Source organism: Ursus arctos, unplaced genomic scaffold, assembly GCF_023065955.2.
Source record: "Ursus arctos isolate Adak ecotype North America unplaced genomic scaffold, UrsArc2.0 scaffold_34, whole genome shotgun sequence".
In the NCBI taxonomy this organism is placed as follows: domain Eukaryota; kingdom Metazoa; phylum Chordata; class Mammalia; order Carnivora; family Ursidae; genus Ursus; species Ursus arctos.
The window spans coordinates 20,634,585-20,651,846 of NW_026623030.1; the positions used below are offsets into that span (position 1 = coordinate 20,634,585).

General features: G+C 54.0%; 1 protein-coding gene across 2 annotated transcripts in view; it reads left to right on the plus strand.

The window, feature by feature from the left end:
• Positions 1-17,262, plus strand: part of RBM19 (RNA binding motif protein 19) — a 136,680-nt gene that overhangs the window by 34,620 nt on the left and 84,798 nt on the right. For both annotated transcript variants that reach the window (XM_026514944.4, XM_026514945.4), the window contains exons 19-21: positions 737-816; positions 3,407-3,462; positions 6,452-6,568. In XM_026514944.4, the coding sequence (XP_026370729.2) occupies positions 737-816; positions 3,407-3,462; positions 6,452-6,568 (253 nt within the window). The remainder of the gene's footprint in view (positions 1-736; positions 817-3,406; positions 3,463-6,451; positions 6,569-17,262) is intronic.

Genomic DNA, 17,262 nt, shown 5'->3' on the forward strand with positions numbered 1-17,262 from the left:
ATGAATACATCTGTATAACTTGCGGGGGAGAGGGGGAAGGAGGCACGCGTCACATTCTGTGCCATAGGGCAAGCTATAATTAGACAAATGCCCTGTAAAATACCTACACCGTCAACTGTACATGCGGAACGCGTATATCTCCAGTCGGGAAGCAAGTGTTTGCGGTAAACTTTTGCAATCTCCCTTGTTCCCTGAACCCTTGCTTACTCACTGCCTTAGAAGTAGGGGACCAGAGAGGTTTGCATAATGCAGCTGCCCTCCCCGTCTGAACTTGGGACCAGGAGCAGCTGTAAGTGGTGGTCAGAAATACCTGGAAAGAGGAAGTCTTGGGTACCTTTGGTTTTCATGCACATATCCGTCTTCTGCGTTATGTGGGGAAGCCAGGGACTGCCTAGGTAGACACTGAGCCGCTTGTCATAGCGATGGTCATCCCTGTTCATTCCTTCTCCCTCCCAAAGGTGGAATTCTATTACGAAGTTAATTATCATGTCAGTCATCTGTTAATTAATAGTCAGCTGGGCCTCAGGTGACGGCTATATAACTTCGTTGGCTGGGTCTTCAAGATGACTGGTAATACGTGGCGAGCCAGGAGCAGAAATGTTTTAGGAAACGAAGGAGGGGTATGAGGAAAAGAGAAAATAGTGGGGCCGGCTGGAGCCCTTGTACTTGGGCTCCTGCTTTCTTCGCTTTCTTGCCTGCCCACCTCACCCCTGTATTTTCTACCTCTCTCCTTTAGGAGCCATGCTGTCCATGGGATTTGGATTCGTGGAATACAGGAAGCCAGAGCAGGCCCAGAAGGCTCTCAAGCAGCTCCAGGTAAGGTGGGGTTTCAGCTGAGGTCCCCGGAGGCACTTGATAGGTGATGGTTGGGGGGGAGGGGGGGTCCCACCTGTCTGCGCTCGTGAAATTGAGCGGGAATGCGGGTAAGTCCACATTTTCCTGGGCCCCTCACTTCCTCCACTTGTCTAGGGAGGAGAGAACTGTGGCCCAAGAAAAATTAAGAATCCTCCTCGGCACTCTGTGGTCACGGTAGTGTGTTCATTAATCCACAGCTCCATGCCAGGTCTGGGGGAGACTGGCAGAGCGCACCTCTGAATAAAGACACAGGACCAGGTCATGAGAAGCACTTGGATGGAAATGAAGCAGGCACTAGAATGGGCAGGGGGGGCTGCTTTACATTGTGTGGTCAGGGGAGGCCTCTCGGGGTGACAGCTGAGCTAATACCTAATTGACAAAAAGGAGTCCGCTACATAAAGATCTGGGAGGGAAGCAGTCTGGGGGGGGGGGGGGGACAGCATGTGCAAAGGGCCTGAGGCAGGGACTCTAAGGTAGGACTGAGCTTAGTCTGTTTGAGAGGCAGAAAGACGCCAGTGTGGCAGAAGGAGATGTGGGGTGGGTGGTGCCTGAACCTGGATCTTGTAGGCCTATTAAGGATTGGAATCCAGCGTAAGGCAGTGAGATTCTGTCAGAGGGCTTGGAGCATACCGGGGAAGGGACTGGTTTATGCTTCTGGACAGTCTTTCCAGTTGCTGTGCAGAGAGCGGATGATAGGGGAGCAGGTGGGAGACCAATGAGTCATCCAGGCAGGGAAGGGTGTTGGCCTGGGCCAAGGTGGAAGCAGTGGGGACAAGGGAGCTGAACTCTGAGGTGTTTGGACAGAGACTCCGCATCCTCTTCAGAGAAAAGAACAGTGCCTTCCTGCTGGGCCCCAAGTGCAGGATCAGACCTGGAGCCCTCGGGAGCAGGAGGGGAGCTGAACTGGGGCCACAGGGAGTGGGACAGCCTGGGATTTGTGCCTCCCCAAATGAGCCAGGCCTCTGCTCGGGACAGTGTCCTCAACATACTTCCCTGATGTCCCACATCTCCAAGGCCTTCAGTGGCAGGGGACAAGGAGCAGTGCCCCTCCCACGCACCTCTTTCTTTCTGCAGACCTGCTTGCTCCCCACTGTCACTTGCCTTTCCCTCATTCTGCAGCCAGAGCACTCATGATCGTGCCTCTAGATGCTTCTAGATCCAAGTCCGTGGAAGGGCTTCAGGGGGTCCAGGGGCCCTTTTGAGCTGTATTCAGAATGTCACATGTCCATGTGCACTGTACAAAGGAGGACATGGCCTGCCTGGCATGAGGCCAGGCAGTGTGAAGGTGAAATAGAGTTGAATCAGGCCCAGTTTACCAGCCAGGGCGTGGCTGGCGGCACACCATTCCCCAGTTCTCATTCTCCATGGCGAGAGGTGCACCTGGGCCAGGCCCAGCTGGGCTGTTCTCAGTGTGGAAAGGATGCCCATACAGGGCCCCCTCCCAGTCCCAGCAGAGCTTCCTGTGCAGGGGAAAGGCCTCAGGGCTATCAGAAATGTAACAGGGCCTTAGCCGATACGATTGTTCTTGTAGAATTTTGATGACCTTGGCTCAAGGCCACTTCACAAAGGGCTGAGTTGGTTTTGGGTAGGATGATGGGGAGGTGACCCGTCTGGGGCCTCTGCTCTCTTTGAATGGCTCTCTGCTCTCCACCAGGGCTCACAGACTCAGATGCCTGTGGGGGCTGGGGGGCAGCGTGAGGGGTGAAGAGGCAGGCATCACCCAGAGCAAAACCCCGGCGCCCGTGCCCTGTCTAAAGGGGCAGCCACTTCTTGGCTTCGGCCGGTTACTGCCTCGTGGGGAGGCGGCTTGCAACCATACCAGATCTCTGGGTTTTGGTTTGTTGTTTTTTTAAGGAGACACCAGAAGTCCCACTTTGTTATTAGATGCCACGTGGGCACGTCACTGAACTCGAGCTCTGCACGTTCAGTGCTCCGTTCTCTGCCACATAATGCAGGATTCTATGAAACTCCACCTCGCACACGTACAGCGTTACATTCTGTACCTCCCCGCGTGCACACATATGTGCGCATTGCCACAAAGAATTGTTTCCACGAAACCACGCGTGGTGTATTTTATGGCAGATGTAAGGGATTTTCGAGGGTAATTTTGTTAATATGCCAGTTTTGCCTTAAGGGACCCACGTCAGAGCCTAGCTTTCCTTGCAACTCCTCTGTGGTTTAGAAATTATTTTTTTTTAAGCATACAATCGAAGCTGAACTCTGTCTCTGCAAGCCAGACTTCCTTTGCCTACAAATGCTTACAAACGACGGAAAATTCCGTGTCCCTCCAGTGGCATAAAGGTCAGGACCCACGCATGGCTTGAGAGGACATTGGAAGGCTGGGTCTCCATGACCACCAGCTGCTCCCTGGGCTCGGCATGAGCCGTTTCCAGAAGCTTTTCTCTGTCCTTGATTCCAGCTGGCCCCTCTGCCTGGGAACATCCTCCCCCTGAAACTTCCCCTCTGCAGAAGCCCGCTCTGGTGAAGGGCAGGGGTGCGGTGAGTATTTCTGGGAGGACAAAGTGACAAGCTGTGTTGTCTTATCTCTTAGGGTCACGTCGTGGACGGCCATAAGCTGGAAGTGAGGATCTCGGAACGAGCCACCAAGTGAGTCTTCAGTGCTCCCGCACCTCCAATCTTTGCTTTGACCCGGGGTAGTTCCCTCTGCTTGGTGCTGGTGCCCCAGCCCCTTGACATGACCCACCCCCCCCACCCCCTCGCCACCCCAACCCCTCACCATCTGGGACTCTTCCTAATGAAGCTGGTGTCCCATTTGCCAACTCTGAGGCCCATTTCTGTGATGAACTGGGACTGCTCCAGCCCTTTGAGTAAATGCTTCACACACATTTATTGTCATCGAAGGAGTAAGAGTGGGGAAAACAAGCAGTCCTGCTCGTCTTGGTGGCATAAGTAACCCAACAAAGAGCTGCAAGTTGCTGAGGCTTTGGATGAACGAGAGAAGCAATAAAAACTTAGACATCCACCTTTATAGGGCTTTTCTTCCTAGAGCTGGACAACAGAGCCCAGAGACAGCCTCCAGTTAATCCGAAGGAGATTCAGTAGGCGTTAGAGATGGAGAAAGACCAGTCTGCCCAGTGACCAGTTCCCTGAAGTGGTGGGGTCTTTTCCTAAGAATTTAGTTTTGTTCCTCGCCTTCTACCCGCTCGTATGTCTAAGTGAGCTAATACCCCTGAGGTGCTTCGAACAGCGCCCGGCACACAGCGCGCCCAGTGTAAGGCATTACTGTCATTGTCATGATCATCTGCCTGTCTCGGGCGATGAAGTGACTGGCTCTTATAGTCCTAGGGCTGGTTTGAGATATATTTATTTGGTAGTTTTCAGCAGGTTGGTCATTTGTCGTGGTCGCTGAGCAGATGAGCTGCCAGTGGCTGGCCTGGAGCCGCTGCTTTTTCTTCCTTTTCTCTCTGTTTTCAAAGCTACTCGTGAATCCAGCCCCAGGCCACCTCTGGTATTGTTCACCCATCCTGGTCTGTGCCATGTGAGCATCCTTCGGGAAAAGAAGGCCTGGTGCCGGACAGGCTCCCGAGCTGTGATGGAACAGTGGGATTCCAGGCATTGGGCCCCACAGCTTTGGGTTCTAGTCCCGGAGCTGCGTGAGCTTGGGTGGCTGACTTTGCCTGTGACGTCAAGTGTGCCCACTGGAGGTTGTGCTTGAAGCGTCTGGCACACGCCGTGCCCATGAGCATTCAGCCAGCGGTGGCGATCTTTCTTTTCCATACCCTGTCTACAGGGAGTCAAGCTGAAGTCATCTCAAGAGCTCTCAGTGCCCAGCCAGCATTGATTTAGTCATCCTTTTATTCAACAGAAAATCAGAGAGAGCTCACTGTGTTCCAGATACTCTGCCCAGTTGCTGGGAATGGAGTTTCCTTGTGGTGCTCACATTCTGAGGCAGTGTATTTGGTAGAACCTTCTACAGTGGTGGGATTCTTCTCTAGTGTTCGACAGCTGCTGTCCGGTATGGCAGCTACTTACTACATGTGGCATTTGAACACTTGAAATGGGGGGAGTGCAATTGTGTTATCTAATGCCTGCGTAAAAGGTACCGAAACCTAGCTTAAAACAGCAAACACTTATTATCCCACGGTCTCTGTGGGTCGGGAACTTGGGAGCAGCTTAGCAGGGTACTTCTGTCTGCGGGTCTCTCCAGAGGTTACCATGAGGATGTCGGCAAGGGCTGCAGTCTCATCTGAAGGCTCCTCAAGGGCTAAAGGATCCATTTCCAAGATGGCGCCCTCACACAGCTGTTGACAAGAGGCCTCAGTTCCTCACCACGTTGACTTCTCTATGGGATTGCATGAGGGTCTTTACAGCCTGTTTCCCGCAGAGTGAGTGATCCGAGGGGCAGCAAGAAGGAAGCACCAGTGTCTTCTATGACCTAGTCTCAGAAGTCACCACTGCATCTGTCTTCCATTGGTCACACAGGCCTGCCCAATGGAGCCCAGGAGGGGACTCCCCGAGGGCATGAATACCGTGAGGCAGGGATGACGGGGGACCGTCTTGGAGGCTGGCTCTCCCAGCACCTGAGTTGAATTTTGAATTTTGTTTCATTTAGATTTAACTGGCCGTGTGTGGCTTGTGGCCACTGTATTGGACAGCACAGCCCTAGAGGACAGACTGTAAAGGGAAACGTGAACAAATACATACTATGCAGTTAGGTGGCGGCGAGTGCCAGGAAGGAAAACAAACCTGGGGGTGGGGGTGAGTCCCTGTTTCAGTGGCGGTACTTAGGGAGGGCCTTCAAGCGGGTGATGTGCTGCGAGCCTGAAGGAAGTGAGTCGTAACAGTCATCTTTATGACAATTGCCGCCATTTATGGAACGTTTAACTCATGGCGGGTACCATGCAGAGTGTTCGACAGGTACTCAAACAGTACGACGAGGCCAGCACTATTATTAGGGCCATTCTGCAGTTGAGGAAACAGAGGCCCAGAGAGGCCAAGTTACTTGCCCAAGATCGTTCAGATCCTGTGTGGCCGACTTGGCTTCCATACCCCGATCATCAGCTCCCTGCTCATAGTCCTGCCCCGCTTTGGTGCAGGGTGGGGCAGGTGGGGCCACGTTGGAGAGGGCCCTGAGCCCCCAGATCAGTTTCCTCTCTAACCCCCAGCCCATTTCCATGGCTAGAAACTGCTCCAGGGCCTCAGGACGTTGGTCCTCAGGTGAGCGGTGGAAAATCTCAGATAAGCCCTTTGGTGGACCGTCTGGGGTCTTGCTGCATCCAGAAAGGGACGGTGGAGACTAGACATGGTGAGGAACTGGCCTCACCCTCATCAGGGTTCCTGTCTCCAGTCCCCGCTGGCCCCTGGGTCTCTCAGATGATGGGCAGGAGAGACCCAAGGGTGGGCAGGTGGACTGACTGGGTGTCCATGTCCATTTTGAGAAGATGGTTATGCTCCTATCACCCACGGGAGGACATCTCCCTCCCGTTTCATCTGCCTCGTCCACAGCAACTGCTTGAATTCCTCACCTGCACAGAAGACCAGAGCGTCAGCTCTTGGAGGGAGGGCAGGGGAGTCCGTGGAGGGCAGCAGCTGCCTACACCCTGAATAACCTGAACTCTTTCCTCCGACCATCCAGGCCAGCCCTGACATCCGCTCGGAAGAAGCAAGTGCCCAGAAAGCAGACAACGTCGAAGATTCTGGTGCGCAACATCCCGTTCCAGGCTGACAGCCGGGAGATCCGCGAGCTCTTCAGGTGAGCAGCCCTGGTTCGGTCCAGGGAGCGGCGTGTGGGCGGGGAGCCTGCTGGAGCCTTGGAGAAGGCGGCCTTGGGGTCCTCTGATGGCTCCGCCAGAGGCCTGCCCAGTGGTCTTTCAGAGGTCACCTTTTGGCTGCCTCTGATTTATCTCCCTTGAACTCATGCACTGCTTTCCAGAGCAGCGTGCAGAAAAATCTCGAAACAGCCAGGCCCCCTCCTCCAGCTGTGAAACAAAAAGAAAGGGAGGCTGATCTCCATCCCCACCCGCAGCAGGATGGGGCGGGAGCCCACCCTCTGCCTGAAATTCTTCTACCCAGGGCACGCCTCTGGTCTAAGCCAGTGGTTCTCGCCTTCTTGGTATTTTCAAGTCCCTTGGTGACTTTTATAAATATACTTCTGCTCAGCTCTCCCGCCTCCCACAGAGCTGGATTTTGTTGGTCAGGGGTGGGGTCCAGACTTTGGTATTTTGATCAGAGATCCCCAGGGGTTCTGGTTCTACTGACCAGCCAGAGTTGGGCACCTCTGTTTACATTGCTACTTAGGGAGAGGCGTTTCGAAATAGGGATGAATCACCTGCATAAGTCATGCAGTCCATCAGCAGATGCTAGCACAGGGTCAAAATTCCAGGTTCTGGGACCTGAAACAGCAGGCTGGGAGGGGCACTGACATCTGGAAGGCCAGTTGTAATGCCCTGGAGAAAGGCAGGTGTACTCAGACCAGTTTTCCCACATTTTGAAAGAGGAACTAGTAATCCGGCTTTGGGGGGGGATAAGTCGGCAACTAATTTACTTCCTGAAAACAAACACACGGTACAGGACAAAGTCTCTGCCTGTGGCCAGATATAGCCCAAGAGCCACCACTGTGCAACACCCGTGTTGATACATGGCACTGGTGAGCATTTCGGATTAATGTGGTACCGCCCAGAACCAAGCCGTGGCTCAGACGTCTCTATGGAGGGCATCACGGGAAGATGTTTAAAGCCAAGACCCTTCCCGGGTGGGTGCTGGGTGGTGCAGAGAGAGACCATCTAGCCCTCAGAATGTAACGGCAGATGGAATTAGCCCCAACCGAACAGATCGTAGGGCCCCCCGGAACCTACAGCACCCTGGCCTGCAGGATTGAGAGAGCTAGGTCCCCATTAGAATTGTCAGTTAGCTTTGTACTCATTAGGTCAACTTACTGAGGCCAGCTGTGGATGCAAAATAGAAATCCTGTATTTTAGGGACTAGAAAGAAGTATCTTTGTATGCAGTCTGTCCCTCTGCACTCATTTGTTTTAAAGGACGGGGAGCCGTTTGTGGGATTTGCTTCAAAACTCGCCGTCCCTCTCACCGCTGTGCCCCATCGTCCGCTGGCGTGCAGTTCAGTAACAGGCGTGGCTAGCGGGTGCTTGATGCAGACGCCAACCCTGCCAGCTTCTAGTAGCTGAGCCTTAGCTGTGATCCCAGGTCCCCTGCGTGGCAGCAACAGCCTGGCAAGATGAGGTCACAACCTGGGGGGACGTTTTCCATTTCCCTGCACCCGGGGAGACAAGTCAAGAGGAGTACACGAGTGAGGTCGTTACAAGAGAATCCGTATCCTCAGCCCCCATGCGCCTGCTTATTTTAACATGCTTTTTGCTTTTTAAAGAGAGTCCAATTTAAGAACTGCCAGATCAAAACGGGATTGCTGCAAACAGCACGTGTCGATCAGGAAATAGTATCCTGCCGAAATGACAGTTTCGCTTGTTTCCGCAGTGTATTTAGGATGATACTTATCCAGGGAAACAAAGATCGAGACAGAAAGGGAAAGCGCTTTGTTTGATCTCTCGTTTTATGTTTATTTTGAGAAGACAGGGAATTAGCGTCCACCGAACGTAATTGCGCGCAGCGTCTCTTCTCCTTGCCGTTGCTGTGATGGTACTTTGCGCCAGCCCTTGGAGACGGAAAACCGTCTTGGAGGGCTCACCTTGCTTTGTTGTGCACTCGGGCAGGGGGTGGAGGCAGTTCCGAGCGGCGGGCAGCAGGGGTCGCTGTGAGCCTTCTCAGGGGGGCTAAGCTTGTCCTGGAAACCACAGACCCGATTTCAGACAAAGCCAGTGGCCGGCAAAGGTCAGAGCCAGGGGAGGATTTCAGGACCGAGGGGAACCAGCCTGGTCCGTTTTGCAGGCAGGTTTTGCGGGCTTGTCCTGCCAGGTGTAATCAGAATCCCCCCCCCCCCCCCCCCCCCCCGCCCAGTGGAGCACTCACTGTGTGTTGGGCCCTGGCTGTGGGTCTGCTGGTGCCATGTCTTCTCCTTTAAGCAGCGCAGCCATGCTGCGGAGGAGGGATGCTGTTCCCCGTTTTGCACCCAGAAGGATGCTGGAGATCCGGGCACATGAAGCATCCTGCCCGGGACCCACAGCTGAGCCAGGGCTCGAGTTCAGTGGTCTGCCCCAGAGCCGTGGTTTGCAGCCACTCTTCTCTGCAGCCTGCTGTCCTTCTCCCGGGTCTGGAAGGACACTGCCCCTGCGATCATGTCAGTGGAACCACTATCCCGTGAACATATTGTTCGTACCGGCCATTGTGCTAGGTTTCGGGCACGCGGCTCAGGAGAGATGGGCTCCTCCCCTGAGGACTTCCCTGTCTGAGGCGGACCAGGGAGCAAAGCGACAGTGACAGTTGGACAGTGACACTCCCGTGATGTGCAGGAGTGAGTGTAGGGCTGTGGGAAAGCATGGTCAGGTCCTCAAGGGCGCCCGCTGGGGGGTGGCAGCTCGCACGCCCTCCCCAGCCTCCTCAGGCCCTACCCGTGAGCTGGGGCAGCAGTTTCCCAGCCAAGGCAGCATTTGCCTGCACCTTCCCTGGAGGCCAGCAGCCTTGCAGTCGGACCTGCCCGCACCACACCGCAGCCCCTTGAACCCGGTGTCGACGGGAGCCATGAGGCCCTGGGGATCTATGTCCTTGCAGGATCGTCATCTGGGACAATTCAAGGCTTGCCCTTTAGAAAGTCAGAGTAGACACAGCAGTGGAGGAGGAGACAGCACTTCTTTTCTCTGCCACCTCCTTTCTGGGCCTCAGTTTCCCCGGCACAAAATAACAGTCATTAACACTGCTGATGGCGTATGCTGTAATTTACGATGACGACGTAGTAAAACCGTGAGTGTTTGTTACCATCAAGTAAAGTGTTCCAGCCCAACCGGGGCCAGGCACTGCTTTGCGTTAGTACAGGTCTGTTTCCCACGACAGCCCTGCAGAGGAGGGTTGCCTCTGTTTCCCAGGGAGGAAATCCGCTCCCCAGCCCAGATTGCCACCCTCGGGGCCATCCGCCCACTCGGCCAGCACCCAGCTCCCGTGCTACGTGACTGCCTTGAGGGTTTTTTGCATGTGGAGCATTTAATACAGGGCCTGGTGTGGAGTAGGGAGTTGATAAACATTAGCTATGGTTCTCGAACAGCACAAAACTGGTAGCACCAGGCTTGGAACCCAGGGCAGGGCGGACTCTCGCCGCGAGCCTGACAGCAGCGCCGAGCCTTGACGGCCCTCTGGGGCATTTTCTCAGTGTTTTTCCTCCTTTTCTATGTATGTCCCTCCTGCCCTGTGATCCTCTCACCCTCCAGCTGGTTCCAGGCTGGAGGGAGTCAGAACTCAGGGACATAGGCCTCTCCACCCCCAAAAGGAAACGCGGAAGACAAGCAGGCATTCTCTGGAGCGTGCAAGTGTGTGCATGTCTGCGGGGAGCAGACTCCTCGCCCCACAGCCAGAGCAGCACCCTGCCGTGTGCACAGTCCTCAGTCAGGATCCGTTCCAGAAGAAGGGGGGACCATCTTCCCCTCCTGTCTGGGTTTGCCCTGGGGTAGGTAGGTGTGTGTGTGGGTGCTTTGTCCACCTCCATTGGAAAGCCTGGATTGGAAGGTCCCTGGGACAGAGGGTGGTTCAGAGAACAGCCCCACAGATAGGGCCTAAGTCTGTACCCCACCTGAAGCTTGTGCATTCAGGGCCCCTCCATCCTTACACATAAGCGCGAGTGCAGAGCCAAGGCATTTGATGGACAGAAGTCGGTCCCACTCAGGTTTCAAGGGCTGGCCCCAAGATAGCGCAGGCGCCTTGGGAACGGGATGGCTAATGCTTTCGGCACTTAGGACGTGTCGGGCAGCGGGCTGACCGCATCCCACGTGCAAGAGCTGCTTTCCCATCTCCTAGAGGAGGAACCTGGGGCCCAGAGAGGTACAGGGGCTGTTCCTAGACGGACCCTCCACTTCCCCGTTTCTCTTGTACGCCCTGGGCAGCCTTGGTTTGGGCTGCTCGGTTCCTGAAAGGCAGTGATCCTCCAGGAAGGACGTTCTGTCAACAGGGCTGGCTTTGTGAGCGTGCGACCGTGTGGCCCCCTGAGGCCCCATGCTTTTCTTCAGTGCTCTGTTGTCGCTGTCCTGAAATTCTTACTGTTTGGACAAGAGGCCCTAAATTTTCGTTTCACACTGGACCCTGCAAGGAATGTAGCCAGTCCTGCCTGCAAGGCACTGGAATGGTGCCTAGCACAGAGGAAGACGGTCCGTGCCTGCTGGAATTAGCGATTGAAAATAGGCCTTCAGCTCACCCCCAGCCAGCGTGGCTGGGCCTGTCCTAGTCTCTCAAAACTTCCATCCCACCTCACAGTCACCCGTCCCACCCCCGCTCCAACTGTAATCTCAGACACTTTGGTCGCTGCCCCGTCCACAGGTCCCTGGTATACAGAGGGTGCTCAGTAACTGTTTGTTAAGCACATAGATCCTCTCTGCACAGCCTTGCTTGTGGAAGCCAATAAAGACAGGATGTGTGAGGCACAGAGAGGTTAGGGAGTTTGCCCAGCGCCACACAGCTTTGTGGGGGCACCACCCGGTCTCTCTCACTCTGGAGACTCACCCACCCCAGTGGAACCATCCACAAGTGTCAGGGGTATTAGGTGGGAGCTGCTGGCAGAAATGCGGCCTCAGGTGGGCCCGGGCAGCGGCTGTAGGCTACAGGTGGGAAGAGCTTTTCATTTTTTCATCTGACCCTCTGATCCTCCTTTTTTTTTTTTGTTTTTTTTGTTTTTTTTGTTATTCTGTTCCTCAGAGGTGTGAACCACCTGCTAGGGGTGTGAATGGGTGAGCTCCCAACAGGTGTCTAGAGGCCTTAATTACCCGGCTTGCATCTCCTGTCCCCAGTGCACCTGTTGTGCCTGCTTTGTGGACAATGTCCGTTGTCCCTGGCCTCTCTCCTCCTCATTTCCTCTCACAGTGACCGTGACCGTGGAGGGAGGGCTGAGCATAGCCTGCCTGCCAAGTTGCCCTCACACGCTCCCCGCCTTGTTCCCCTCGCCCCGGTGCGGGGTCACTGCTTGATTAACTCCTGGTTGTCAGCTGTACTTTTCCAAAAGCTAGGAGCCCTGGTATCTGCTCCCTGCAGAGGCCCGGCACTGATGGGGCCACTTCCTGCTCGCCAGGCTCCGCAGGGGAGAAGCTCTGCAAAACGCAGCCTTGAGCAGCCCGGAAGGATCATTCTAGAAGGGGTCAGGGTTGGGGGGGAGAGAAACCCTTCAGCCACGTTCTACAAGGGCTGGGGTAAGGAGGCTGTACCTCCCTGCATAGGTCACGCCCCCACATGCGCCGCTACAGGGAGCCCCTAGATGGAGGCCACCACACCCCCACGGCCACACGGGGCCACACTCATTCATTCCCGTGCCGGCCAGCTGCCCTCCCACCTCAGCAGCAGAGCCGAGTAGCTGCGTCTGAGACCAGCGGACCTGCGAGCCTATAGATATGGATGGTGTGGCCCTTCATGGGGTACATTTGCTGATCCCCGGACTAAGTTAAACGTGCGGTTCCTATGGAGCCGCGGCACACCCTAGGGGTTTGGGCACTGTCTTCTAGATGAATTACCCAGGTATGGTAATGTTCTCTTCCCCTTTTGATAAAGCATACAGGCCTTACAGGTAAAGCTGTCACCTCACTGACCCCCGTTGAGCTGTGAGATGTGAGGCCCCACTCCGAGTTGCCATGTTCACCTCTGCAGGCCCCTTCCCCCACTCCGACCTGTTCTCATCGGGGACGTTCCCCGTTCCTCCTGCTTTGCCGAGGTCTTTGTGGTTTAAGAGCCTTTTTTAGAGCAGTGTTAGGGTTACGGCACAATGGAGACAAAGGTGCATAGTATCCATACACCCCCTGCCCCCCATACACCGCCTCCCCATTATCCACATCCCTCACCAGGGTGGGACGTTGCTTGCATGCAGCGAACCTACACGGGTCTGTCGTTGTCACCCAGGGTCCGCAGTGTGCATGAGCGTGCGTTCTTGGTGGCGTATATTCAGCGTGTTTGGACAAATGTGTAATGACATGTACCCATCATGAGAGTAGCCTATAAAGTGTTTTTGCTGCCCTGAAAGTCCTCAGCTCTGCCCATTCATCCCTCCCTTCCCCTTTGCTGAGATTTTAAAGGACGGTATGAATGTACTCATTCATTCTCAACTGAGCTGGGGGCAGTAGTCAGTGAATTTAGGGCCCACCCAAACCCAGTATGACCTCACCTTACCTCGATCACATGTGCAAAGACCTGATCTCTAGTAAAACCCTTGCATAAGCTCTGGTGGACATGAATTTGGGGGACACATCTCACCCAGTACCAGATGTCTTAGAGGGGCAGTCAGGGGAGGCTTCTCTGAGGAGGGGACATTCTAGTGGGGACCTGAGGGTATGAAGGGGTGAGTGCCTGCAGTTCGGGGGGGGGGGGCGGGGTTCGCAGTAGGTACCACGCCCTGAGGTGGGAATGAGCTTGGCCCCTGAGGGGAATGGGCGGTGTGAGCAGGAGCAGAAGGACAGCACTGAGATGAGACGAGTGGACAGGGGCACAGTCTTGTGGGCCACGAGGAGGACTTTGGATGGTTTTTAAATTTATTATTCAGGTGTGCCCAGCACCCAGCTCAAGAAACAGAACATTTCCCAGCCTGCCCTCTGCCCAATACCCTGTTCCCATCACTGCCCCCCACCCGCTCTCTGCCCACTGCTCCCCTGACTTCTGAACACATGTATTTGCACTGCCAGTTTTTGCTCTTTATGTCACTGGCGTCATACTGTATATACTTGCTGGTGTCTGGTCTCTCTGCTCAACATTTTTTGTTACGAGATTCTTCTGGGTTATGTTGTGATTTGTGCATCCCAGTGCTGCAGTATTCCATCGTGTGAGTATGTTGAAATACATTATTCATTTTACCGACGAGCACTTGGGTAGTTTTCAGGGTTTTGGCTCTTTTGAATACAGAAAGCCCCCATGAATAGTCTCATGTGTCTTGTGGGGACCACGTGCATGCGTCTCTATTGGTGTCCCTGTGGACTAGAATTGCTGGGTCATGGGGTGTGCATATTTCAGCTTTAGTAAATATCCAGTCAGGTTTCCAAAGAAACTGGGTCAGTTTGTACCTCCCCATGGGTCTGAGTGTTTGGCTGCCCCTGGTCCTCGCCAACACTTGGTATTGTCTGCCTTTTTTAGCCATTCTGGTGTGTATATAACGGCATCAATAGTGTGGTTTTAATTTGTGCTTCCCTGGTAGCTTAAGGAAATCAGATGTGTTTTCATGTGCGTATGAGGATGTGTTTAGACTCTTGTGCAATGCCTATTCAAGTCTTCTGCCCGTTCTTTTAAAAATTGGGTTGTCTGATTTTTTTCTTCTTATTTTTATAATTACTTTCTGTATAATTTTGCATGTTCTGTATTCGAGTCCTGTGGTAGATCTATGGTTGCAGTCCCTCCCTCTCCCATTCTGTGAGTATTTTAACGGCGTCCTCTCAGTGGTGTCCTTTGATGAACAGAGGGCTCTTAATCTTAATGGTTGTCATTTTTCCCTTCGTATTTCCCTTCCTAGTTCCCTTCATGCCTTTTGTGCTCTATTTAAGCAGTCCCTGCCTCCTCCAAGCTCATGAAGATAGCCTCCTATTTTCCTGTAAAAGAAAAGCTTTGACCTTTCACATTTAGGTGTGCAGTCCCTCAGTTATCGATTTTTGTATATGGTGTGAGGTAGAGATCAAGGTACTTTCCCCACCCCCACCCCCGATGGATAGTGAATTGGCCCGACATCATTTATCGCGAAGGCCGTTCTTTCCCCTCTGCTCCGCAGTATTGATTTTGTCATAAATCAGGTGACTGTGTATGTGAGGGTCTGCTTCTGGACTCTCTAATCTGTTCCGTAGGCCTATTTGTCTATCCCTGTGCCAATACGCACTGTCTTAATTACTGTGGCTTTGTAAGAGCTTGATATCTGGTGTCTTTGTTCTTCCCCAAGATTGCCTTGACGACTCCCAGCCCTCCGCACTTGGGTCCTTTGTGTTTTATTCCACAGCCACGAGAGGTTCTGAGCGGAGGGCGTGCTGGGTCCCTTACATTTGTAAAAGATCTTGAGAGAAGAGGGTCAGAGCGGGTGTGAGGAGACCCGCAAGGAGGTGTTTGCAGCCATCTGGGCCCGAGCGATTTTGGTTTGGACCAGGTGCGGGCGGCGGAAGCGGGGGGCCGGGTCGGTCTGGGGATGCAGTTGCAAACACCTGCTGATGGCTTTAGTGAGTCTCCTGCGATGGAGACAGGAATGGAGGACGACCCCCACATTTAGGGTCCTCGGCAACTAGCTGGATGATGTGCCGCTTTTGGGGGTGGGGCAGCACGAGGGAGGCGTCGGCCCCGCTCCGTGTGCACCCCCACTTCCTCGCCCGTGATGCGTCACGCGTAACCACCGGCCACCGTGGTGGGGCCAGAGTTGCACTTCTCATTCGCTCTGTGCATGCATGTGCATGTTTGGGGGTCCCAGTGAGCCTTTGGGAACAGCTCCGGCTCACCCGCAGATGTCGGTCACAGCATCGGCGTTGCCGTACCCACATTCCTTCTCAGCGCGTTCTCTGCTGCGTGAGGGGGGCACTGTTGACGATACCCCCAGACATGTGCACAGCTCCTTACCGGAGGGCCCTGCTAGGGCCTGAAGTGCCCCGGTGCTCATGATTTCACTCGTTCCTCCCCCGACCAGCCTCGGGAGCTGAAGCTGAGCACACGAGGCAGATGGCCGCCCGGCCATAAAACCCCAAGCAAGTTGCAAAGCCGGATTCACGCTCCCCATCACTCCCTCTCTGTGCAGCTTCTCCCACTGCACACTCCACAGAGAGAGATGTGCCTTTTTAACCCTTTCCTGGACCCATCCGGCACACGTATTAAGTTCCTTCCATGTGCCTGTCCTCGGCAGTCATCACTCAGATTTTCCGTGTCCGTGATGCTTATGGAGGCCAGTCTGCAGATACTTGACACATGCTTCCTGTGAGCAGAGCGCTGTGCCAACTTCGGAGAGCTGGCCCTGCCCTCAGGATCGCTACCTTCAGAAAGATGATGACAGTTACAAGGCTGTAACTGAAACATGCCAAGGAATCAGTTCTTCCTCAAAGGGAATGTCCAGTCCTTGCCGGATATCTTTTCATTTAAAAGAAAGATGTGGCGTTCCGAATGAAGCCCAGGGTTCCCATTAGCCGTCTGTGGGACTCAGCACAACAGAGTCACCGGGTCCAAATCCCAGGTGTCCCACCCCCACCTCCATGGCACGGCCGCATCCTGACTCCAGCTCTTCATATGGGCCCACGTGGTTTGGGGCGGGGAGGCACAGACTAGGCTCTACCAGGTTAGAGGACCCAAGGCTGGCAGGCCGCCACAGGCGAGCCCAAGGGGAGCCTGCTGATCCTTGCAGCAGGTGTTACCCAGAGTCCGACCTCTGCTCAGCACAAAAGCAAGTAAAAATACACACCCGTCGGAATGGCTAAAATAGAAAACAGGAGGAACACAGAATGCCGACAAAGACGCGGAGAAACTGGACCCACTCACACATTGCCGGTGGGAATGTGAAATCGGACAGCGACGCAGGACGAGGATAGGCACTTTCTTCCAAACTACACACACACTTACTGTGCAACCCAGTAGTTCTGCTCTTGGCATCGATGCCAGAGAAATGGAAAGTGAAGTTCACATGCAAACCTGTACACGTGCCCATGAGCCGATGAGGGGATAAACCAGATGAGGTGTGTGGAGTGGCGTCCTGCCATCAGTAGGAATGAGTGCTGACACGCCCGCTACCACGGATGGCCTTGAAAACACTATGCTAGAGAGAAGAAGCCGCTCCCCAAAGAGCACGTATCACATGATTTCATTTACACCAAATGTCCAGAATAGACGAATAGAGAGAGAAAGAAAGTGGATTAATGGTTACTTGCGGCTCAGGAACGGGGTTGGGGAGGCGATCGCTAAAGGACTTGGGTTTTCTTTCTAAGCTGATGAAAATTTTCTACAGTCGTGGTGATGATTCACAGCTCTGTGAATATACTAGAAACCGTTGAATCATGCACTCTAAACAGTTGGATTGCATGGTGTGTGAATTGTATCTCACTAAAGCTGCTACAGAAGAAAGGAAGAGAAGGACGGAGGGAGGAACCTGTATACAGATGCACGTAGCAGCTTTATTCTGTAGCCAAAACCCAGAAACCACCCAAACGTCCTTCAGTGGGCGAGTGGTTAAGTGAGCCATGATTCATCCGTGTCATGGAATACCACGAAGCCATAAAAAGGGGCAGACTGTTGGTATACCCAGCAACCCGTGTGAAATCTCTGGAGCATTATGCCGAGGGCGAAAAGCAGATCTCCAAAGGGTAGACACTGCATGATTCCAGTCATATAACATTCTTAAAATGACAAGATGAGAGAG